General features: G+C 51.7%; 1 protein-coding gene and 1 long non-coding RNA gene across 7 annotated transcripts; one reads left to right on the forward strand and one right to left on the reverse strand.

Moving 5' to 3' along the window:
• Positions 1-1,359: 1,359 nt before the first annotated feature.
• On the reverse strand, positions 1,360-20,417 carry GATA2 (GATA binding protein 2). 4 transcript variants are annotated; one of them, XM_038149382.1, is made up of 6 exons: positions 19,511-20,417; positions 12,067-12,554; positions 10,786-11,385; positions 7,965-8,110; positions 4,863-4,988; positions 1,360-4,034 (listed from the first exon to the last, which is right to left on the reverse strand). In XM_038149382.1, exons 2-6 carry the CDS (start codon positions 12,293-12,295, stop codon positions 3,735-3,737), a joined length of 1,401 nt encoding a protein of 466 aa, XP_038005310.1. In that variant the 5' UTR covers positions 12,296-12,554; positions 19,511-20,417; the 3' UTR covers positions 1,360-3,734. The 4 variants fall into 4 exon arrangements, with proteins under 4 accessions (XP_038005310.1, XP_038005308.1, XP_038005309.1 ...); XM_038149380.1 differs by lacking the exon at positions 19,511-20,417 and adding an exon at positions 13,083-14,605; XM_038149381.1 differs by lacking the exon at positions 19,511-20,417 and having other exon boundaries at positions 12,067-13,070.
• Positions 8,120-23,688, forward strand: LOC119706144. 3 transcript variants are annotated; one of them, XR_005258421.1, is made up of 5 exons: positions 8,120-10,432; positions 11,992-12,174; positions 18,724-18,852; positions 20,339-20,442; positions 21,133-23,688. It is a non-coding gene; the product is annotated as an uncharacterized LOC119706144 (long non-coding RNA). The 3 variants fall into 3 exon arrangements; XR_005258422.1 differs by lacking the exon at positions 8,120-10,432 and adding an exon at positions 10,769-10,906; XR_005258420.1 differs by lacking the exon at positions 8,120-10,432 and adding an exon at positions 17,973-18,171 and having other exon boundaries at positions 12,046-12,174.
• The last annotated feature ends 924 nt before the right edge of the window (positions 23,689-24,612 follow it).

Raw genomic sequence — 24,612 nt, forward strand, 5'->3', positions numbered from 1 at the left:
AATGGGATGTGTGCTGTGCAACCAAAGCAAACAGCTTGATTATTCCAAATTTTAAAGAGATATTGCTAGTTCTCATTTCTCAGCTATTCAAAGATGGAGGGAGGCTGAGTTTAGTTATAATCTCATTTTAAACCTGTCTGAAAAAGAACATGTTTCTTTTTAAATGAAACTTGCACAGTATGCTATAAACTGCCTCTTTTTTTTTTCTTTTTTTTTTTTTTTTAATGGGTGTTTGCACTAAGCCTTGCTGAACAAGTTAGAGAGATGATTAACTCCTCTGAAATGATGCAGGAAGGCCTTGTCCCAGCTGTGTGTTTTTCCTTCAGCACATGGAGAGCTGCTGCAGCTCTGTGGTATTCACAAGCAGGGCTTGCAACCAGGGCTGGGCAGGAGGCTGCAGGGGGAAAGACAAGCACTGCTAGAAAGAGCTGGAATTCACACACACACACAGAAAAAGGAACCCAGGTCATTTTTTCCCTTAGTGAGTAAAGAGTTATCCCCAGGCTGGTTTCCAGAGGAGGTCAAAGGAGGAAACCCAAAATTCACTAGCAGTTTTCTTGAAAATATTGTTGCAGCAGCAGCAGCAATGCCCACCCCTACACATGGCAGGGTGACTTTGCAGGACTTTGCTTCACTTTGTAAGGCCCCAGTGGGTTCCTTGCGTGGGTCAAACTTGACTGTGTGATGAAAGCAGCTGCAAAGTTTTGGTGTCATGGAAGATCTGTTTGGTAAGCACTTTTCTCCATCCTCACATGGCAGTCCATGTGCACACCTCCCTGCACTCAGGGCAGCACTGAGCAGCTCCAGGCTGTCCACCCCTCCTTGCTCCCTTCATGCCACTGATGACGACAAATGGCAAGAAACAGGTTTCCAGGTGGAGAGTGTTCCTTTGGAGAACTTTCCCTGGTCTAATACAGGTCTTGCCTTGAAATCCATTAAGCAGTTGGCCTCTTTTCTATGTTTACAGTGCTTTTAAAATGTGTTTTTAATGTACAAGTATTTCTCTAAACACTTTAATAAAACACACCAAAAAAAATCAAGAGAAACCACAGTTCATCATCTCCAATGTGGCTGCTCCCTCAGAATTTAAACTAGCTTAGAAACTTAGGCACACGTAACTGCTTGACCTTTGTTTTCCAGTTTCTCCAAAACACTGGAGAATGAGCTTTTGTACCTGTGCTTCCAACACTAAATCATTCTTTAACTGCCTTGTTTTGTCCTACCCTGTTAGGGTTTCAAAATATCGTAGCCTGCTCTGCATAAAGTATAACCTAATAATTCTACTGGCAACAATGACATTAATTTTTCCTCTCTCCCTACTAAAAGCAGCTTTTATGACATGAAGCAGGGCACAGGTAGTTTCACAAAAAAGGTATTTATTATTCTTAGCAATATTCACCTTGAAGGAATATGAGGAAAGCATACACTTTTTACAGACAATATATAAACATGTTGTACATAATTAACAATAATTTAGTTCACTAATCCAAAAATAAGCAAAATAAAAATTAAAATAAAAACAGAAAATACTGAAGAATTTTTTTTATGCTGATACAAGTACAAAATAATTTAAATCTCAACTGCTGTTGTCTATGCTGCAGTGACTGACAATATATTGCACTTTGTCAACTGTATCAGTAATCCCTGTCTTACACCCACACCCCTTCCCCTCTGCCCAAATCCTACAGAAATTTGAGTTGGGTACAAATAATGTACAACTGTACCATTGTAAAAGGTAAAAAGTAAAAAGGACCTAATTTTTTACCTCAGTAGATTAAAAATTCTTATGATTTCTCCCAACCAATTTAGTTTCCCATTTATTTCCACTTCTTTACAAAGTGCACCTATATGCCTATGGAGACCAAAAAAAAAAAAGAGGAAAGCAGGATTTTCATGGCTGCTTGGTTCTTAATTATAAAATACTACATTTTAGTAGGCTTAAAAATTACAGGCTTAAAAAAATTTACATACATCCTTTTTTTGTTTCATTCTGTTTTTTTCTTTAAAGCAGGACTTTTGCAGTAAAGATACAATTTGGCTTGATCCAAAAAAAAAACAAAGAAAAAGAAAAACCCAACAACAAAATAGTTAAAATTTAAAAAAATAAAATAAAAAGCTTTTCACAGAGTTAAGCTTACGTGGTTTACATTATCAAACCCCTCTGTTCATTGGGGCATTTTCATCAGAAGTATACCTAAATATGTACACCGTATGTTATACTGGAGCTTGTGTTCACGAGAGGCATCAGATCATAACAATCAATAGAATACACTTCGCATTGGCAATAGCTTTGTTTTCGGTCATTTACGTACAATATGGTTTCATAATGGGAGATTGAATTTTTTTTTTTTTATTCTTTTCTTGTTTTCGTATAAAATCCGCTACGGTAAACAGGCGTTCCCCTTGGAACGATGCTCTCCCTCAGCTGTCTCTGCATCTGGGATTTGATGGATGTGTGAAGCTCAAACTGATTGTCTCTCTTTTTCCCCTCTCCAGTGATCTCAGCCTCATCTCTGCCCTTCCTCCCGGCGGACTCCAGCGGGGTGGGTGCCTGAGACAGCACGCGCTGGCTGCATGTGGATGTGGTGGCCACACTGCCCCAAGTTTACCCAAGCAGCTAATCTGCATTTTTAAGCGACAGCTGCCAACACAACAGAACAAAATGCTTCAACCTCTAAAGTCTGCAAGCAGGATGTTTTTTGTGCCCCATTAGAGTTTTGGCTGTGCTAGAACTTCTGCAGGCATTTACCAAAATTGTGTTGCAGCTATCACCCCTTGCTAGTGCAGGATTGCCTTCTCTCGAGTTTTTTCCCGACAATTTGTCTGACCTAGGTTGTCTGGTTTGAGGAACAATAGGGTAGTTGGGAGAGGGGCTCTTTTTTAAAATAAATCTTTCATGTTAGGGAGAAGAATGAAAGAATTGTGTCAAAATAATCACCATCTTGGGTATATTAAAATCCCGTATTATGGCTACGTTTTTGCTTTGTTCCTTGCCCTCACAATCTTTTCCCCCTTCCTGGTAACTTTGGTATGGAAGATAGATGGAGCTAATCCAAGAGGGCTGTTGAGTACATTTCCCCTCTCCTTGTTTTGAAGGCAGCTTTTCTTACAGGGTAGCCATTGCAAATGACAGCACAAAAACATGCAATCAGAGGGGTTGAGGCCTTTTGTGGAAAACAAAATAAATATGACTTTGTGTCTGATTTTAAAACTTATGGTTTAATAGATGCCCTTTTCTTTCTTTAGGTTTTTTTTTCTTTTCTTTTCTTTTTTTGGCTTTTTTTCTTCTTTTTTTCCCTATCCCAAACAAAGTCCGCAATAGAAATCCAGCATGTCTGGCTCCCAGTGAGCCAGTTCCATCCTGGGAGACTGCTTATATCTCTTTACAATATTCACAGTAATAACAAAGAGAGAAAGGAAAACCAGTTCCAAGCCTTCTCTTTCAGCTTCTGCCATCTTTTACTTCCTGCTGGACCATTAAGTATCGAACAGGTGAGTTCTTTTTTCTTATACCTGAGGGGGCAAAGTGCATTACAGGCACCACTACACATTTCTGCAGAAGACCCATCGTTTGCAAGGTTTTAGTCCAGCATTAAAAGTTAACCACATGGGAGCAAAGGTCTCCTTTTGCCATCCCTACATTCTCCTCTTGGCAGAACATTGTCTTACTTGGTGTCATCTTAGGCAAAGTCCCATGTTCTCAATATCTGGATGGGTCTCTTGGTCATCAGGTTTTATCCCATGGCTGTAACCATGCTGGATGGATGTGGGTGTCCGAATGAGATGCTGGAAGATGGGTGGATGGGGGTAGGCGTTGGTAGGATGTGTCCAGAGTGGCTGAAAGGGGGCAAATGCCCCATGGGTGCCATGTGACTGGCAAGGGCAGCAGCACTGAAGGGAGACGACTTCTCCTGCATGCACTTGGACAGTTCCTCAAAACACTCAGTGCCTTTCTTGCTTTTCTTTGATTTGTTGGACATTTTCCTATTCCTGGTCTGAATTCCTTCCTTTTTCATGGTCAGAGGCCTGTTCACCTGCAAGAAATGAGAAAATCAGGCTCATGCAGACCAAATGACTTTATTGTGCAAAAATGAAAATATTTGGACAGCCCCCATGTGTTTTTCCTGGATGGAGACCTTTTTCTGGCAAAAAAAAAATGGTGTTTCTCTCTGCAGAACTTGTTTATATTGATTTGTTTAATAAAACCACACACACAAAAAACCCCTAGACATGAAAAACAAATTGAACTGAATTTGGCAGCTGATGACTCTCTTTCCTGTAGGCTTACCCTCAGTCCTCATTAATTTCCTAATAGAAGATCAAACTAGGAGGCACACGCTGACCCAAATTCAGTCCTGAGACATGAGCAATCTTGTACCAGTAACCTCTGTTACCTACAGCGTAAATAATGTTCTAACGTATCAAGCATTGCTGCTTAGGATTAATTTATTTTTTAAAAAATTAAATAATACAACTAAGCCTTAGATACAATTATTTTTTTACAAGTCAGAATGGAGATAGCCCATCAGGATTAATTTTTGCACAGGGCCCCTTCCAAATGGCCTCTGTTTCTGGAGGGAAGCAGCACACAAAACCCACTTAGTTAAAACCAAGTGTGGCAGCTCTGTTTGGCCTGGTTTGCCCAAGCTAGAAGCCAAGCTAATACATTGTAATGTCACTGAACTTAGCATCACTATGCTGACAAAGAACGGCTGTCACTTCCCAGGGGAACCTTAGAGACGGGGAAGGAATAAAACAACAACCAAACCCCTGAAACCAATAAAAGCCTAGTGTACACCATGCAGTTAAGACATCAATCCACACTAGGCAAGCAGCGACACATGAGATGAGTAAATACTCACATTGTGCAATTTATAGTAGAGTCCACAGGCATTACAAACTGGGTCCCCGTTTGCATTACGTCGCCATAAGGTCGTGGTGGTTGTCTGACAGTTGGCACAACAAGTCCCTGCTCTCCTGGCCGCTGACTAACCAAAAGAAAAAGAAAATTAAAATGTATCACCAGGTGGAGAGAGATCGTGAGAAAGGTCAAATTGGACTCGATATTTAGTTTGGGGAGAACTTGTTACTAAGATTTTACAGATCATCAGGGCCGGAGGAAAGCTGCTGCCGGTTTAAGTTTTATGGATATTATGTTTTTATTTAAATTTAAATATTATATTATGTAAACTTTCAAGCCCCATGGCACTCTGTGTGCAACGGAAGTAAGGAGAGAAACAATGAATCTCTGATTCTGCAAACAAAAAATTTTAGAGGGAGGAAAAATAATCTTGACTTTTTCAAATTTTCCCTTTTCAGGATTCTAGAACGCGTCAGTCATGAAATTGCATTTGCCTTTTTCTTTTCCTTCAATGACGAATTTAGTCTTTGCCAATGTTGGGACTGGGTTTGAAAACAGAGAATCTTTAAGAATGTGATTTTTACCCCTACTCTGGCCCTTGAAAGGTGGACACAAAAGAAAATGAACCACATTGCTTAGCTGGGTGCAGTATTTATCAGAGCCATCGCTGACAATTCAGTTTGCATTTACAAGTGAAAGGGAGAAAACAAAACCGGCTCCAACTTTCTTTAAATATTTAGCAAACCAAATTTCATGCCTTGCAGCAATGATTCCGCTGACCCCCCCGTCTGCCGCCTCTGTCCCTACTTAGTTCCTTGGCTGACAAGCCCTCAAACAACTGTCTTAAAATTAAACAAAACCGCCAAAAAAAAATCCACCACCCTTTCATAAAACCATTGTTCTGCTGAAACCAAGGTGAGGGGGAAGAAAAAAGCCCAAACATTCACCCACCTCCCAAAACAAGAACAGGAAAAGTAGCAGTGCAGGCGCCCGTGATTCCTGGACGGGCCCTTGTCCACAGAGCCCGCGATAAAGCGTCCTTTGTGCATGGACAGTGACGTACAAAGTGTTATGGACAGGCTAACTGCACCCCATATTTTGGGAAATTATTTTGTATTAGAAACCCTCAGCCCTGCCTCTAGAAGTGGTCGAAACACCAAGTCTATTTTGTGCTGCTGAATGAAGACTGAGCGCTCGGTATTTTCTTAAATGGGAGTTTACTTCCTAAAGCGCATCAATCGCAGTCGTTCCCGGGGCCTTGCTCCCTGGGTATTTCTGCATGGAGTCAGCCATGGAGAGCCATGGGGTGAAGCCCAGCCAAGCTCACAGGAATGCACAGGGCATCTCCGTGACAGGGCCAGTCGCAGGCGGTGGCATTCCCGAGAACGCGGGGTGCTCCCCTGGCCCGGGGTGCTCCGGCCCCGGCGGGGAGCGGGCGCCGCTGCAAGCACAGCTCGGCCCGCTCACCGAAGAGGAGCACAGGGCTCTGCTCTCACTTGCTCCTGACTCATGCCATGGCCCCCTGTAACTTTCCCAAAGCTGATGGACGGTTCAGCAGCTTTAGGCAAGAATCAGGCCCTAGGAGACTCATCTATTTCGGGGCCTTACTCGCCTGTGAGAACCGGCCACAGGCAGAAAGAGGGGGTACCCCCCACTGCAAATGCGCTCATGCAACCCAAACACAATTAATGCCAGACGTCCAAATGCTGACATTATTAATATGATCACTTTGTTATTGCATGGCAGATGAACGAATTCCCAAAGATGGCCACCTCCTCTCCCCCGCAAACAAGCCAACTACAGTGGAAAAAGGGGCAATAAACAAAGCTGTAAATCAATTAAAACTAAACATTTAAACAGCTAAACGCTACAAGACAACCTCTCTAGTGCCCCTCAAACCCTGCACAGCGAGCTAAGTATAACAGTCTCCCAACACACTGGAAGGTGGAGACCTGTGTTTGCATATTTGAGATGGCTTACTGATACTCAACTATGCTGCTTAACTCTATGGCCTGTCCCGCTCAGTCTGGAAAGCACTTGAGCTTGAGAGACGATAGTGTTACACTGTTGTCTTAACATTTTTCTATATGTCAGTCACTTAAGGAGGCAAGTCATTAAGAAGCTTACATAGCTGAAATTCTGACTCAGGACAGAAATCTTCTATATCCCATCCCAGTGTTAGAACAGTAATGCCAATTTTCTGCTCTCTAAACCTCATTGATATTTGCCCACTAATAGCTAGGAGACTTAGGCACCATAAATCACAAAGCTCCAAAAAATATATTTATTATTCTTAGCATTTTACGCATTATTTGCGGAGTAGAGTGTATTAGAAATTTCAAAACAGCAAGCATGACTGGCAAGGCTTGCCTATAGAAACTCTCTAAAGCTTTTAGAGTCAGGAAACAGATACACAAAGTTTCATTATCTTTAACGTACAGATATCCGGATAGGAAACTACTACCAGGAGCTTAGAAAGGACTTTTTTTTTTTTTTAATCAGTCAAATGAAAATACAAAGTATAGGTGACTCCATGGAAAAATAATAAGATTTTTTTTAACAGTAGGGGTTTGTCTGGGGAGGGAACCAATATTAATATTGCCAGAGAATATAAGAGTGAAAATTACTTCATGGCTTTTATAGAAATAATTTTAAAGTAGGGAGCAGTAGCTTTGACTCATCTGATTTGTTTTGCTTTTCTGGAGCTGGAACTTTTTTTTAGTACATGGTGGAGGACATTCATGCTCATAACCCTTTCGCTCCCAGTGTGTGCCCAAACCGTCCCAAGAGGCCGAGTGAATGAGGAATTAAATTAAAAGCTGTCATCTGAGGACAAACGGGGAGAAGGACACACGATATCCCGCATGCACCGTGAGCGGCAGGGAGGCTCGGGACACAGGCGGGCTCGGTGGTCCTGCCGGGATGGGGGCGGAGGGGGAGATGTGCCCCGAGGCACGGCAGTGACCTCGCCGTGACTGACCCCGTACAGTACAGCTCGGCTCCACGCAGGGGCTGAGCTGAGATGAGGCACGACCGGCTCGTGCCTGTGTGTGGTCCCGTTGCCTTATTTATCCCCAAACCCAGGAGAAATAAAGACACCTACCAGCCTTCGCTTGGGTTTGATGAGAGGTCGGTTTTGACCGTTCATTTTGTGGTAGAGCCCGCAGGCGTTGCACAGGTAGTGCCCGGTGCCATCTCTTCTCCAGAGGGGGGTAGCAGTGGCTCCACAGTTCACACACTCTCTGCCTTCTAAATGGAAACACCAAGAAAACAGATTTTTTTTTTTTTTCTTTAAAAACAAATTCACAAAATCTTTCTGCATTGTCCTTTGGGCATTTTTCAGAAGTCAAAACAGTGTGTTAATTCTGTTAATTAAGCTCAACCAGACAGCAGTGACATCTACAGTACAGGCAGCAAGGAGCTCAGTGTTTTAAGAACTCCCAGGCTCCAGGGAGTATTTTATGTCATGATCAGGAATAGGCAGCACTCTCTGCAAAGTGAGAAAGAGTGACACTCTTATTGTGTCAGATGGAAGTTATCATTACAGCAAGAACTCCCTGAGTCTTCACTGGGCACCGCTCCCCTCCCGGATCTATTGCACTCCGGTGGTGAAATCCTGTGTGCCCCAGCCACAGAAACACCATGCACACAAACACACACCTGCAAACACGTAACACCTTAGAGACAGAGTCAGAGGAAGAGGTTTTCTAGAAATAAATCTGAGCAAAAAGACCTCCAATTCTGCACTTTCTTTTCTGTTGCAAATGCTACGGGATGAGAAAGTAGAGCCGAGCAGACTGGGAATGGATACAAAATACCAGAGTCTCAGTTATGATTTTTATTCTAAAGGCATAAAAACGCTGTTAAAATGCTGTTCTTTGAGAAAGTTCAGTTTCACTGGACATCACTGTAAAAAAACAGGCTTGAGTGCTTTTCTGTTTCTGTGATTTTTCAGCAGTCCAGTTTGGATTTGGTAAGGAGCAGTTTACCTTCATTATTAGTTTTAGTACAGTGTGGTAAACATAGCATTGTAGAATGGCTGCATTAAATAAAACACAACATGTAAATCCAAGATATCTGTTTCTGCATCAGAAAGCTTCCTGCTAAAAGTTCATTTGCCTTGGATGGTTTGAGGGCAGGTCTGCTTAATATAGAAATCTCTCTTAATACCGTTTATGCAAATCCTACAGTCTTTAACTGGAAAGGAAATTCTTTTTGCTAATAACTGAAGCAGGCCATGTTGAGTTCAGCGGGGCTCGTGTCTGCCTTAATCTAGGGAATGGGTAGTTTTTAAACAACACAGTCTAGAGTGAGAAATGAGGGGAACTCTGCGGCACTGCATTTGTAGCTCTTGTCCCTCCTAGGGCAGGAAGCTGCAGGAGTCGTCCTGTCGTGAGTCTTAGTTTTCCTACAAAAACACTGAGTGGTCACGAACTTTCCCCAGTTCCTTACGCTGGGAGCTCCCTTACAGAGGGAGAAAAAAAAAAAAAAAGAAGAAAAAAAGCAACTGTAAAACAAAAGAAAAAAGGTCCTTGTTTCCCCCATCTAAAAATCAGCAGCAGCTATGGGACAAAAATTTTTAAAAAGCTACTCAGGATCCTTCTTGTCTTCAGAGACCTGGATCTTGAGCCAGATTCCAGACTCAGGAGGTTTGGGCTACTCATTGCCTGTAGCTTCTCTTCTGTGCACTAAAAATGCATACACGTAGTAGCAACTGCCTGGAAATCACGGCAGAGAAAGAATGTATTTTTCCCTTCCGAGGAATCATTTGAAACAGTACTGATGAGCTTGTAAAATAGCTGGTATTTTTGTTGCAAAACTCCGAAGAGATCACATTTCTAAATTATTGTCTACTTAAATAAAAACATGTAGTGTATTCATAGGCAAATATGTTCAATGGAATACATATGCTAACGCCTATAGGGCCATTTATTTTTAAAGGACTGTCTAAATTCAGCCCCAATATATTGCAGTTAATTTCCTTCCATTGGTGATAATATTATACCAAGAAAGTCAGTAGAATTACATAAATTGTCATAATTTGTATCTAGCTGTATAACTACTGTGATTTCAAAGAGGGGTCAAAACTTTGATCATCGTCTAATTTACAGATTCAGGACTGCACTTTTAGAAGAAATGCAAGGAAGAGTGAACATGGGAAAGGTCTGCAGGCAGTTGTTTGGAAGCAGAGATATGTCTGATTCAGGGTAAAAAAAAAAAGGGGGGGGGAAGTATTTTCTAGTTAAAGTTAGGCTGGAGTAAGTTAGCAGTGACTGGACACCTTAGTCTTTTGCACTGGTATGTAAACTATATTTGAACTTTATCTCTTGTAAAACGCGAAGAGAAAAAGGCCCTTTGCGATCTGAAGGGGACAGGCCAGGGAAGTTTCGCTTTCATCTTGCACTGGAGCTTTGGGTGGTGTTAATGGAGAGAAGTGGAAATTACGGAGGGAGAAATACCTATCTCTGGAAAGTCCCCATGTGTCATCCATGGGGGTTTGCCTGACTTGAGGGAGCAGGGTCGAGCCTGAGCCCCTCGGGAGCCTGAGGCCTGCTTTTCTCCGAGGAAAAGGTTCGGGTTTCTTTCTCCATATAAATCCCTCTTTGTACAACGCGCTCTGCTGGCTCTGACTGCCCTGGTCCCGTGTCCCGCGGCCCGTTCGAGCGCCCTGTGGCCAGTGCCCGGGTGCATTGGCACCCACAGGAGCCCAGTCCAAGCTCCATCTCCTACTTTTACAAACCCAGAAAAGCAGAACCAAGCTGCCACCTGTCCCTCTGTCCCGACGCGGGCCAACACGAGCCCCCAGCCTGGCAGCAGCCCGCATGCTCGACCCCGACAGCCGGAGCAGCTCCCCGCACGGAGCCCCGGGAGCGCGGCCCTTCCAGGCGGGACACGGCGGGAGGGCCACGGCGTGCGACACTCACCCGAACAGGACCTGGCCTTGCTCCGCGGCTTGGGGGTGAAGCTGGACGCGGGGCCCCCCAGAAAGCTGCCCGGGTGGAAGAGGCTGCTGCTGTAGTCGTGGGCTGCCGGCACGTAGGAGGGGTAGGTGGGGATGGGGTGGTGGGTAGAGGGCTGGGCCCCCATGCTGGTGAGGCTGCTTCTGAGCGGGCTGGCGCTCTCCATCTTCATCCCCTCCGACAGCGACACTTGGTACTTGATGCTGTCTTTGTCCTCCTGCCGAGCCCCGGCGGAGGAAGAAGGGGAGGCGGCGCTGGTGGAGTTGGGGTCTGGGGACACTTCCTTGGGAGGGGTCGGGGGGAAGCCGAAGAGGTGGGAGCCGGAGTGCGAGGCCGGTGTGAGCGAAGACACGGAGGCGGTGCTGGAGGTGCTGCTGCCCGGGTACACCGAGATGGCCCCAGGCGCTCCGGCCGCCGAAGGGTGAAGGGGTGTCTTAGTGAAGGGGCTGACGGTCCAGGGGTTGTGGTGATGGGCAGACAGTGCCGCCTTGCTGCTGTCCAGCCAGGGGATCCCGGGGCTGTGGATGAGATGAGGCCGGCACATTTGACTCCCGGTCAGGCGGGCTGTAGAAACACAAGAGCGTTTGGGGTCAGCGTGTGGCGGCTCAGCCCGGAGCGGCTGGGGAAGACCCCAGCTCCCCGTGGTTGGGCAGCCGGAGGACAGGAGGCCACGGGAGAGACTTCACAACCCAGGGAAGAACAGCCAGGCTGGTGCAGCAGCCCCTTCCCCCTATCCCATTTGAGGGACATACCAGCCAGCCCGGCCAGAAGGAGCAAGGGGAGCAGGAGGGGCACTCAGGCAATCCCTTTCCTCCCACCCCATTCCTGGGAAAATGCAGCAAACCCCTTTCTGCTCTGTCTTTCTCAGCTGCCGTAATGCTCTTTCTTCGGCTTCTAAAAACACCCCCAAATAAAATCCATCGCCGGTTTGAATCGGTTTGTATTTTGCATCCGGGAAGCAGCCGTGTCTGAGAAGTTTTAGCCCGTGCGCACACTGTTTCCCCTTCCTCTCTCACCTCCCCCCTTTCTTTCCCTCCCCTCCGCTAGCCCTTGGTTATCCCTAGGGTTAAAATCCACCCGTGCCTGCTTGTCTATCCTGTTTCCGATCTCCTTTTCCCCGGCTCCGACACACCGAAGCGGCCCCGAGTGAAACTTCTCGCCCCCTCGCAGGACACCCGCGGCTCGTACGGAGGGGCCCGGAGCGCTGCCCGAGACGGCGGGGAAGGGGCCGGGGTGCTGATTTACCGTGCGCCTGGCTGTAGGAGACCCTGGCCCGGGCATGGGCGGAATTGGCGTAGTAAGGGTTGCCCTGGGAGTCCAGGTGGTTGAAGAAGACGTCGACTTCATCCGGAGGTAGGAGCTGCGCTGGTTCCATGTAGTTGTGAGCCAGCCCGGGGTGGTGGCTGTCGGGGTGCTGCCCGTTGAGCACGGCGTGGTGGGCCATCCAGCGAGGCTGATCCGTGGCCACCTCCATGGCCTTGGGCCTCCCCTTTCACCCACCCCCAGGCCAGGAGCGAGCGGCGCTCGGTGGGGGCGGGGAGCGCTGCTCGGGGGGTCGCTTTTGACGCTGCCTGGTGGGTTTCGAGAGATTGGGGTGGCTTTTCTTAGAAAGAAAACCGCCGGGTGACTGGAGCGCGCCCTCTGAGGCGTGGGAGAGGACCCCTGAAGTCAGCGTGTCCCTCCGTCAGCAGGCGGGCAGCGGAGGCAGGTCCGGGGAAGCGCCAGGGCAGCACCTGTAGGGAGAGACAGGAGGCTTTAGCAGCTCGGCAGCCGTGGGTGCGCTGCTCGCCGGGCCGGCTCCCGGCCGGCTTCTTTTCCCAGAGGTACATGGAAGGGGAGGGGGAAGCAGAGCCCCTCCTCCCTTCCAAAAATATCCTGTCCCCAAAACTCCTTGCCTTGCTCTCTCCTTGCTCATTGCCCCACAAAATAAACAGAGATCCATTTCAGACTCTTAACTAAAAACAAAAAGGAAAAAAAGGGGAGGAGGGGGAAAGGGAAAAAAGGAAATCGTTTCATTCTCCCCCCCCCTCCTAGAAACGTCAATAGGAGTTTTTCCAGCTGGCTTCAAAAGCGGGGTAGAAAAGGAAGAACGGCAGAACTAATATAGCGTAGTTCTAGCAAGAACTCCAACTGAACAAAAGGAAAAGGAGGGGGAGAAATAGGGAGGGGGTAGAGAAGAAGAGTGGAGAGAACGGTGTTTAGAGAAAGCAGCGAGTGCGCCCTGGCAGTGGCGCGGCGACCCCCCCGCGCCCCACACTTACCCGGCGCGGGAGGCTGGGTGGCGATGAATGCCGGCGTGGAGGATGCGAGTGCAGCGAAGACGGGGAGAACAGAGGGGGAATTAAAAAAGCGAAGAGGGAGAGGAGGGGGGAAAGGCAGAGCGAGCGCGGGAAGAGCAGAGGAGGTTGGATGGAGAGTGTTACTCAGATGGCAAAGCCGCTGCTCTGGCCGACTCGGTCCCATCCCCGCGCATCCTATATGAGCGCTGGCGCCAGCTGGCCGCGGCGCCGCAGACGGGCCGGGGTGCGCAGGGCCGGCGGCCGGGCCAGCCAATCCCGCCGCCCCACACCGCCCCCAGCCGCACCCCCGGCCCCAAACGGAGCCGGCCCGGGGGGGGGGAGCGCGGCAGACCCCCCTCCTCCGCCCCTCTTCCCCTGCTCGCAGCATCTCGCCCGGCAGCGCCGTGGGGGCTTTCCCCGCCCGGGCGCTGCACGCCCCTGCGGGGCGGGGACGGCCAAACAGAGGGGTCCCGCCGGGGAGTGCGGGGATGCGGAGTGGGGAGAGGGGGGGCGAGCGAAGATGGAGTGCGGGAAGGGCTCGGCGATGGGGCCGACTCCGCCGGGTGCTGCCCCGCCGCTGAGCCGTGACTTTCAGTGCCGCCGCCGGGATGCCCGGGGCTGGAAATCGGCACCGGGGAGATAAATATGCTAAAATCCCTTAAATCGGTCGCAGCAGCGCGAAGCCGGGAGCGGGACAAACCTCAGCCCGGTCACATTAGTTTGAAATAACTGTCTGGATCGGGAAAAAATAATTAAAAACAAATAATTGCGAGGCTCCGCGCCGACCCCGGAGACCGACGGGACGAGCAGGGCCCGGGCAGCGGGGCCGCGCCGAGCCGGCTGCAGGGCAGGGACGGACCCTGCTCGCTCCCCGGCCCGTTCTGCTCGGGCCGGACCCGGGCTGGGGTTGGCTGGCAGCCCTGGGCCCGGGGAGCCGGGCCGGGCACAAGGACGCTGGGACGGAGTACAGCCTTCCCAGTGGGGCTGCGACATCGCTAATACTTCTTTTTTTTTCTCCCCAACCTCACAAATTTTTCTTAAAATAATTAATAACAAAACCCAAACATCACGGTTTCAATATTTGCAATTATTCGTGTGCTTTGGGGAGGGGAGCGGAGGTGCATCCCGAATCAACAGGCGTTTTCTGCGGAGTTTGTGGTGCAGTTCAGCGGCAGCAGCCGGGGCGCCGGTCTGGCTTCGCCACCCGCGAAGGTGCGGATAAACCGGTCCGCCTTTGGGGCGGAAAATAATAATAATGGGAAAGGCACAAACAACTCCCCGGAGCGAGGCCGGGCGCTGCTGCGTGTCCCGTTTCCCAGGCGCTCCTGTCCCGTTCCTCAGCCGCTGCTTTCGGGGAAAAAGGGAAACGCTGATCGCAATCCTCCAGCCCTCCTAGCTAAGCGCGGGCGCGGACACCGTCCCTGCCCGGGGGTCGGGGCGGGGGCGGCGGGGAGCAGCCCCTCCGCTCTCGGGGCAGCGGCTCCAGCCCGACGGCGCGGCCGGGGGCGCGGGAGCGGCCGGGGCCGTGCGGGCTTGCTCCGGGCCCCACCGGGGGGCTGCGGGCGGGGGCAGCGGGGCGGCCCCGAGGATGCTGCTGCTGCTGCTGCCCCCGGGGCCGCCCCCGCGGCGGGCAGCGCCAAGGGTTGGGAGCTGGAGCCGGCCTCCCCCGGCCCGACCGCCCCAGTCACTACGACGCCGGGGCTCTGACGTCACCCGTCACTGCCAAATTCGCCAGGAAATGAACTTTTAAAAAAATAATAACAATAATAATAATAATAATGGCAACAATAATAATAAAGCTCCTTTTCCTCGCTGCGGAGCACGTCTGGTCGGAGCGACTTGGGGCTCCCTCTCTTACTATTCCCCCCCCCACACTCGTTGTCCCCTTGTAACCTTCCCCCAAGGGACCCTAAACGCAGCCCCCCGGGGGAACCCACGGCGCAGCCCGCGGGAGCGGGGGCCATACTGTGGGACCGAAAGGCTGGGACAGGGGGAGGCGATTACGCTCGCCCCCTCCCCCTCCGCATGCTCTGCTCTGACGCCTCCTCCACCCGAAGCCCGGGTGTCCCGCTCCTCCCGGCCCCCTGACCTCGGGGCTGTGCGGTGGCGCCGGGACCGCGGCGCCCCTCGCCCCCTCCTGCCGCTGCGGGGGGGTCGCAAGCGGCGGGGCCGGGCAGCAGCTCCTCCGGCGGCTGCCGGGCGCGGAAGGGGCGGTGGGGCCGGGCTTCTCCCGGGACGGGCTGGTTGGCCCGGGCAGGCCGGGGACAGGCGCTGGGCCGGGCTTGGTGGGAGAGGGGCCGGGGCTCGGGAGGGCAAATGCGCCCCGCGCTGCGGAGAGCGCCCGGGAGCCTCAGTCCGGTGGTGACCGGGAGGAAAGGGAAACAAAGCAAAAATTGAAAAAAAAAAAAAAATAAAAAAAGGGAAAGTTAAAAGGCAGAGAGAAAACCAAGCGGGCTTTCCAGGAATCCGCCTTCTCCCTCCGAAGCATTTTCTTTCTACACGCACCAAATTCACTCAAGTATCACTCGAAAATGGATTTTTTTAATGTTTTGAAAGAAAGGTGACTATAAAATAAACGCGGGCCTTTGCAGGTAGATCCCCTCGGCGCCTCGTTGTACCCACGCCGGAGGCGGCCGGGGCCGAGGTGCGCCGCGCCCGTGGAGTCCCGGCCGGTGGAGCAGGGCGGCGGTCAGCCGGGATCGCCCGGGCCTCGCCGGCTCCCGCTCCCGCCCGCCAGCGAAATCCCGCTCCTCGCTACATGCTTATTAATTAATTTGGATGTTTTAATTACTGCCCTCCTGCCGTCAGCACGGGGACGCGATTTTGGGGGTTATTTTTGGGGGGGGGGGACGGGACGGGGTGGGCTGTTTGTTTTAGGCAGGTGATAAAATCGCAGTTAACGAGCTGATAATTCGTTCGTGTTTGTTTTAAAAGACAAATTGTAAAGATTAATCAGGCGGCTTGATTTATGGCGAGGCAGACCCCGGCGCTGCCCGGCCAGGGCTCCCTGAAGCCCCCGTCTCGGGTTACCCGAGGCCCGGCAGGCGAAGGAAAACAAAAGGGGCGAGCGGGTGGCGGCGGCGGCTCCGGCCGCGCCGCCTCGGGACCGGCTTCCCCGGCGCCCGCCCCACCTCCGGCCCGGGGGTCCGGCTACCGACTCCCCGCCGCCGGGTGCTCTCCTCCGGCGGCCGGCGCCTCTCCTCGCACCCACCTCTCGCCTTCTGCAACCCCTCCCATTAAAGCCCTTTGTAAAATAAATGACCCCTCCAGCAGGGATGAAAGATTTCTGCCGAGAGACCGGCTGAGCTGGGAGACTTCCTAACCGGCCGGCTCGCAGAATGTTGGTTTATTTTGTTCTATTTTATAATTTTATCCAATTTTATTTTTTAAATTCCCGACGCGTCCCGTCCCCGCTGCCTGGTTCTGGCCAAGCGGGTGCCGGCTCTGGTCTCGGCCGCTCAACGCCCCGGCGGCACGGCTGAGGTTTTTAATTGAATTAATGCACCCACCGGGAGCAGCAGCGAACTGCGCTGGCTGCTGGAGGCGAGCGGCTTAGCTCCGCTCCGCAGCCCGCCGCTCGCACGGCTGGTTAAGCAGCTCTTCCCTCAATTTTCTGCCAAAGCTTCCCCGGAGAGGGTCCGGCCCGACCCCACTCCTTCACCCCGCGCCTGCCAACCCCCTTTTACCTTCCTTCCCCCCTTCTTCCCCCGGGCACTACGGGCTCCGTTTTATTACCTTTATTATTATTATTATTATTATTGCTGTTGCAATTTATTTTTCTCTTTTAATAAGGGAGCTTTCCCAGATCTGGAAGCACAACTGGTTATTTTGATTTGATTGACAAGTGATGTCATATCATTAAGGGAGGGGGGAGACGACAACATGTTTTAGCAACAGTTAGTAGCGCCATGTGATAGAGTTGACACCTATTCCTGGGCAGGGGAGAAGGCAGAAAACAAATAATCCGGCGCCGCACACGGACCATTTATTTACATGTCCGGAGAGGGGATTCTTCCTCTTCCCCCCCCCCCTTCATTCTGGGTATTTGGATCTGGGACAAATTGTACCTGAGGAGAACCCGCAGACCCCAGGGCACGCTCGTGCAGACACCCCTTTCCTGGGGTGCCCCCGGCGACCCCCGGGGCCCCGCTCTGTCCCGGTGAACGGAGAGCGGGGGGCTGAGACCCCCCCGTGCAGCATTGCCCGCTGCTCCCCGAGGTGCAGCCCACAGACAGGGAGGGCAGGAAAACTCCGTGAAAAGAAAGAAGAAGAGGGAGAGAAGCGCTCAGCGCTGAGCAGCGCCCGGGGCCGCGGCGCTCGCGGTGCCGGCGGGCGATGCCAGAGCCCCGGGCGGGCTGGGGGAGGCGGCTCTCGCCGGGGAGGGGGCTGGGAGGGCCTGCTGCGGGCGTCCCGCCCCTGCTCCCCCGCAGGTTGGGGAGCGGCCGGCTCTGCCAGCGGCTCCCAGGTAGGAGCCCCGGCCAGCCGGTCCCTGCGAGCAGCCCCCACACCCGTGCCGGGTATACTTCCTTGGATTTTTGGGGGGAGAGAAAGTTCTTACTTTCTGCCTTAAATAATAATAATAATAATAATAAATCTCGGTGTTTTCGGCCCTCTGGTCTTGTCTCCGCTTTGCTTTTCGTCTCCCCCGGCTCCCCCGTCCTGCGTTGCTAGCTCGTATTAATGGCTCCTGATAATGTTGTACAGTGACAGTTACCTCGTAACCACAAGACCCTTACTTAAACTGCAGTGAGGAAAACCAAAAAGAAAAACAAAAAGAAAATAAAAAGCGCTAGAGATACAACTAGGGGAATAAATCACGGAAAATTTAATTTTTTGCTTGTTTTTGTAAATACGGTATCCTCCATCCCGCAGAGGATTCCTGCGGGGTTTGTACCCCACCGTGGGCACCCTCGGTCCCACTCTCGCTCCCGACACGCTCCTGCACACGCCTTCACCTGCACTCTGTCTGCAACTTGCCTGGTGCCCGCAGCCCCCCGGCTGCTAGGCTGCAAAATAAAGGGGAGGAAAAGCCTCGAGCAGCCCCCAGCCTGTTCACAAAACCGCCTTTCGAGTAAGTTCCCGAGCAGAAATGCGTGCGTGGGGAAGGGAGAGGTTACACACGCGCAGCTTTGTCCAGAAAAAGGTATAATTTTCTTTTTCAGGAGCTGCCAGGAAAGATTTCGTTTGCAGGATCTCTTGTTAATTTTATGTATTTTTTTAAATTATTTTTTTCTTTCAAGGTTATTTCTGAAGGAGCTGTTGTAGGAGGGAGAAACGAGGCCGACCCCGCTGGTTTGATTTGTTTCTCCTCAGGCAAAACTTTAGTGGGGAGAGACCGACCCTGCACGGTGAACGGAACTCGACTCACGCCCGGCAGCGGCGGTGCCCCGCGGCCGCCTGCCCCGAGCCGCGGGGCTGAGCCAGGCCGGAGCTCAGACTTCCGAGGAAAAAAAAATTGCGTTTAATAAAGATGCTCCGTGCGCCGGGGAAGAACAATCCCCGCCACCGAAACTCGCACTCCCTTAGTGAAATCGCTTTTCTTATTGAAATCGCATCAAAACCAGGCAGGCTTCGCTCCTGGACGCTTCTCTTTTTTTATATTTTTTTTTTTCTTGCCTTCCAGCCTGAGCACCCCAAAGCAAAAGGAGGATAAAGAGGGGAACTTTGCACATACAAAAACAGAAGAAAAAAAAAAAAGGCGAAGGGGTGAAAGAGTCGGCGGAGAGGAGCGGCCGTGCCCCGATGTGCCTGGGTAATTTTAAATCATGCAAAGCCCCGTAAAGCTGCCGCACGGGACTGGGACGGGAGGACTCCCCGGCAGGCAGGTGCAGAGAGAGCGGGGCCGGGCCCTGCCGGCTTTCGGGGCAGAACAAACCCTCGCATCTTTTTTTTTTTTTTTTTTTTTTTTTAAATGCCCAAATCTGCCAACAAAGGGAGAGAGGAGATAGGATGTAGCTGCGGGGAGGGGACGCAGGGCTCTCTGCACACCCTGTCTCCGGGAAATCTCTGCCTGGCCGCCCTGGGTGAAATGCAACTTTCCAAGATGGAGATTTAAATAATCACCCCAGTGACAATGGGAAAGGAAAAAAAAAATCAAAACAACCAACCACGGCCCGGCGGCCCCGCTCCCCGCAGGGTGCGATGCGGGGAGAGCCCCGCCGCCGGGCAGAGCCGGGGGAGCCCCGCGGTGCCCCCGGGCAGACGGGCGCTGCACCGGGCTCCGCCCGGCCGGCTGGGAGGCGGCAGCCCGGGAGGTCCGGCCGCACATTTTTTCGTTCTTTACAAACGCTGCCAGATTTGTCCCTGGGGAAAACTGCCCCGAGAGAAGCGCTCCCGCAACGGGACCCGCGCCTCGGCAGCGGCAGGGCCGCCCCCGGGCCGCGCAAAGCCGCGCTGCCGCGGCCCCTTACCTTGCCTCTCGCCTATCCTCGTTTTTCTTTCAGTTCTCCGCACGGTGCGTGGGAAGCGTCAGATCTGCTCCTCGCGGGGCCGCTCCGCGGGCTGGGGAGGGGTTCGGCCGCCGGAGCCTCCCCGCCTGCCCGCGACGGGAGCGGCGGCTGTGCCGCGGGCGGAGGGTGCGCGCAGCCCGGCGGAGGGGCTGTGCTGGAAACTGGCAGCAGCTCCGAGCTGAGCCCTTTTTTTTTTCCTCCGTTCCCTCCTTCCCCCCTTCCCTTCCTCCCTCCTCCCTCCCTCTCCTTTCCTCTCTCCCTTCTTTCCCTCCCCTTCTCTCTCTCGCTCTCCCGCATTCACGGATGGCACGGCGAGCCACTGTGTATTTATGTACATAATACGGCAGCTCGTCCCCTCCACTTCATTTGCATCATTACAATATCTGTACAAGCACATCACATTGTCTGTTGCTTGCACCTTTTGTTACGGTTGCTGTCACAGTCTACGCGACTTGACTTTCATATTTTAAATGAATTGATATTATACCAACAACACGCACTCACATCCCAGGCGCAGGGAAAGCGGGCTCCGGCGCGGCGGGCGCCGCAGCCCCAGCCTCTCCCGAGCCTCTCGTTTCTTCCTCTGATCCCAGGGAAGGTGGGCTGGGGGGAGCCGCTTCGTAGGAACAATTATTCCTATAAATGACTCCTAGTCGTATTAATTTTCTTTCCCTCTCTAGTGAAGGAAATGCTTTGGGAGTCTTGGATTTTTTATTTTTTTTTAACATTGACCAGCTGGTTTTTGTATAACCTCATGTTTCTTCTCACACCTTTCCTTTCCAAATTCAGCCTTTCGGGCTATGCACCTGCACGTAAGTGAGGCAGCAGCGAAGCTGGAAGAGGCACGAGCAGATATTACGCCACGAGTCGTTGTTATAGCTAGGAAAGAGACGGTAAAATACACATTTCGTAGAGCACTGAGAAATCCAGCCAGAACGAATGTTTTCGGAAATGTTTGCGCGCCCCAGCCCTGGCTTGGCAGCCCTCACCTGCCGGGCATTTCCCTGCCGGGCGTGCGTGTGCGGGGCTGGGGGCTGCCCTCTCCCAGCGCCCGCTGCCTGCATGGGCTGACGGGGGCGCGGGGGCCGCGGCGAGGCGGCTCCGGGGGCGCGGCGCGATTCTCCGGGGGGGGACAGGCGGGACCCCCGCCCGAGGCTGCAGGAAAACCATATTAATGCAGAAACAAAGGCCAGAGCGTCCGGTGGGGGCCCTGCGGGTGGTGGGGTAACGAAATATGGTTCGGGAAGGGAAGGAGAAAAGTTTCGCGGGAGAGGAATTATCATCATAATGGAGGTAAAAATGTGAGCAGGGAAAAGAGGGGGGGGGATCCTATTCTGCTGGCATTTTCTGTCTGTCTTTGTGATATGGTTCGGGGGAAAAAGGGTCCTTGATATGCGGCAGATAATTCTTATCAGCCCCACGCAGCCCATTTCCAAAGTAAGTGTTTTAATTACTCCTCCTGTATTACCCTTCATCCTCTGAGAGAAGATACATCACCAGATTTATGCAGGGGGAAAATACAAAAGAATGTGGTATTAAAATACATACATACATATATCCCCTCTTTTTTCCCTTGTGCCCAGGAAGAGGAGACGCTGTCGGCAGCCGCGCCCTGGGATCGCCCGGCACGGAACGACTCCGAAACGAGGAACTGTCGCTCAGGCGGAAAAACTACGGGAAAAGTGGGGTTTGAAGGCTGCAGATTTTTCCCCAAGCGGGGTCACACGGGGGTGTGCGGGCCGGGGGCTCAGGGGGCTGGGACCGGAGCAGTGCCCAGCCGAGCCTCGCCGCGCTGTGCCTGCCCTCCAGCCGCGCTGTCCCGGGACAGAGCGGGTCACCCCTCCACGTGCCACCAGAGACACTGGGGGCCGGACGGGCAGGGAGTCAGGATTTTCCCCTCATGCCCGCTGGAAGAGAAGGATGTTTTTCTTTCCTGTTAAGCTTTCGTACTAAAGATGTCATCTGAAAGTCTGGGAGGAAGGGGGACCGTGCTCTGCTCTCTTTCACGGTAACAACCATATCATATTGAAAAATATGATAGACAGTGGGGGAAGATTTCCTCCCCCATTAAAAAAAAAGAAAAAAAATGAAAAAAAAACCCCAACCTTTTCAATATTGATTCAAAAAAAAAAAAAAAAGAAAAAAAAAAAAGAGAATTTTAAAAGAGAAGAAGCAGCACCAGCAGCAAGGAGAATATAGGCTCAGCAGCTCTCCAGGTTAGCTTCCTTATTATTACTATCCAGGGGTAATTTTTCATCTCTGCTAGCTAATCTTTGTTCCTTGTGAAGATAATGAATAGCCCAATCCTTATCTCCTGGGCTCCTGGAGGCTGCTGGAGAATGGGGTTGAACAGGGTTGAAAATTGGTTCCAAAGTGCTGCTGAATAAATGGTGTTCCTTATCTCTCGCTTCCAGATTATCGGAACCCTTTCAAAACTCACACAACAAATACAGCCACCGCATCTAATGCATCATTTACCAGAGCAGATCTCCGCGTTTGATCGGCAGATAGGCAAAATCTATGTATTCCTCGCTTTACTTAGTATGCATGGATGCGGGGCTGCTGTGCACGAGGGTTGCCCCCAGCCGGGCCTGGGACACCCCCGGGGCTCTTGGCACACGCGGGTCTTCGCTGTGGATTCCGTGGAGTGACAAGAGTGTCCCCTGCCCATCCGCGATCCAGGGGAGCAGGGTGGGACGGCAGCTCACCGTGCAGGGTGCTGCCACACAGCATGCCTGGAAATTTGGGGATGCTCTGCTGAGGTACCGGTGGATTGGCAGGGAAGGGAGAAGAGTTGTGAACATCATCCTGGGCACCTCAGGCACCTGCTCGCACCGACACTCACTCCTGCACCCACAGCCTCCTTCACCTGCATCCCTGGGCAGCCCCTGCTCCAGGAGTGATGAAGTGTGTGGCCGCACCTCTGTCCCCACGCAGAAAGCCACGGCCAGGCTCAGCTGTGTCCCCGTCCTGTCCCAGCCCTCAGCAGTCTCAGGGTCCAGCTGGGTCAATCCAGTGAAAACTCCCCGTGTTCCCCCAGCTCGTTCCCCCACAAACTCTGGTCACGGAGCCCTGCCAGTGCCTTGGGTCCTCCACGGGCTGGGCTGGGTGATCCCTCCACCTCCCAGCCACAGGCAGAACAGGGCACCTGAGACAACCCAAATTTGGGAAACAATTGGTGATTCTGAGGGACAAAAATAAACCTTACAGAAAGGGAGTTATTTACTCCGAGAGTTAGTGTGAAGTCTGTCCCTTCCAGCTCAGGACAGTATCAGATTTTTCTTCCTTTCTTTCTCTCTTCCTCTCTTTCTCTAATTATCTCTTTATTTCTTGTTTCTTATTCTCTCTTCTTCTTTTTTTTTTTTTTTTCCTTTTTTCCCCCTCCCAAAACCTATCTATATAACAGTAAATGCCTCCCAGTCAGGGTGTGCAGCCCCCAGCTCCAGAGCAGGAGATCCCCCAACCCAGAGCCAGGGACAGATGTCCCTTTGGCTCACCCAACCTTCTTTCCTCTGGCAGTACCTGAGCTTGTGCCCAGGAACCAGACACGGAATCATTTTATTCTGCACCACCGTAGCACATGACATAGTGCTAGCCCTGCCCTGGACCCCCAGACCAGGGGGACAGCAAGATTCTGGCTTGGGGACAGGACACCCACAGTCTCCCTGTCCCCTCTGCCTGTCCAGCAAAGCTCATCTGGTCCCTGCCTGGAAAGAGAGAGAAACTTTCACGGGATGTTGCAGGCAAGCAGCAGCCCCTGCCCGCACTCGAAAGTTTTGCAAACGTTCAACTTGTACTAATTTTGTATGGCTGTATTCACAGTTGTTCTCTGTAAAAAATGGACCTGTGTTAGTTTATTAATAACCTAAACATTACGCATTAAAGACCTATGAGTGACACAAGATGACAAAAAGCTGTATTTTTCCAATATACACAAGCACACATTTAATAACCTTCTATTGCATCTCAGCTAGGCCTTCTCTCTGATGGTTCCCATGGCAACTGAGATAAAAAAGCAGCCATTTTCCATATCTCTATGAAAGTCTATTATATTGCAGGATTAGTTCATCTTCTGCTAAGGTCAAACACAAAGTCATACAACCTGAAATATTTAGAATCCATGTACATTCATTTTTTTATATGCCCTTTCATTTTCCACAAAAGACTGAGCTCCTCTGAGGTTTTATTCCCCAGAAAATGCTAAGCAAAGCAATAAAAAAATCATGATTAGCAGCTGATGAAAAGTTCAATTGTTTTTTTTCTCTCTCTTTTTTTTTTTCCTCTCTCTCTCTCTCTCTCTTTTTTTTTTTTTTTCCTTTAAAAAAAACCCCACTATTGTTGGGCAGATAGTGCCTTGCCCATTTATCTCTATCAGCAGCCGTGATTGCAGCCGATACCTGCCGCCTAATTGGGCTGGGAGCGATTCGCAGGCGGACGGCGGCACCTTCTGGCGGCGGCGGGAGAGGCGCGGCGGAGCCGGGCCCTGGGCCCCGCTCAGCATCCCCGGCCGGGCCCCGGGCCCCGCTCAGCATCCCCGGCCGGGCCCCGGGCCCCGCTCAGCATCCCCGGCCGGGGCCCCGGGCCCCGCTCAGCATCCCCGGCCGGGCCCCGGGCCCCGCTCAGCATCCCCGGCCGCGGCCCGCACGGAGCCCGGCACAGCCGAGCTCGCCCGGGGCTCCGGCCGCTCCTCTCGGGGTACCCCGGGGCGCCCCGGGACGGCACCGCTCGAGTCTGCGCCGGAGCGCAGCAATTCATAAAATCCATCCCGCCGCGGGCTGGAACACTCCGGAGTCTGCGTCTGCCGCTTTCCGCGGCGATTAAACACTTTTATTGACTAGTGCAAGTGGGTTCACAAAGCCTTTCGCCCGCAAGTTTTAGCTATTGCAGGCTCGCAGGAAAAAAAACAGAAAAAAAAATGTTATACACATCTGAGTGGCTCCCGTGAGCCCTGGTCTCTTTGAGGGAAAGCGAAGGCACTTTTCTTTTTTTATGAAGGAGTTGGCAGCGTAATTCAACCAGGTCTTGGTGACACCTCGAAATGCAATAAAGTAAAACCCGGGCAG

The sequence above is a fragment of the Motacilla alba genome, chromosome 12 (genome assembly GCF_015832195.1).
Source record: "Motacilla alba alba isolate MOTALB_02 chromosome 12, Motacilla_alba_V1.0_pri, whole genome shotgun sequence".
Taxonomy (NCBI): Eukaryota; Metazoa; Chordata; class Aves; order Passeriformes; family Motacillidae; genus Motacilla; species Motacilla alba.

Bases quoted from the DNA above. Each gene is read 5' to 3' on its own strand.
- GATA2 (XM_038149382.1), bottom strand. From the start codon at position 12,295: ATGGAGGTGGCCACGGATCAGCCTCGCTGGATGGCCCACCACGCCGTG. The intron at 11,386-12,066 runs GTAAATCAGCAC...GTGTTTCTACAG, and splicing joins CTCCTACAGCCAGGCGCACG to CCCGCCTGACCGGGAGTCAA. The intron at 4,989-7,964 runs GTAGGTGTCTTT...TCTTTTGGTTAG, and splicing joins TCAAACCCAAGCGAAGGCTG to TCAGCGGCCAGGAGAGCAGG.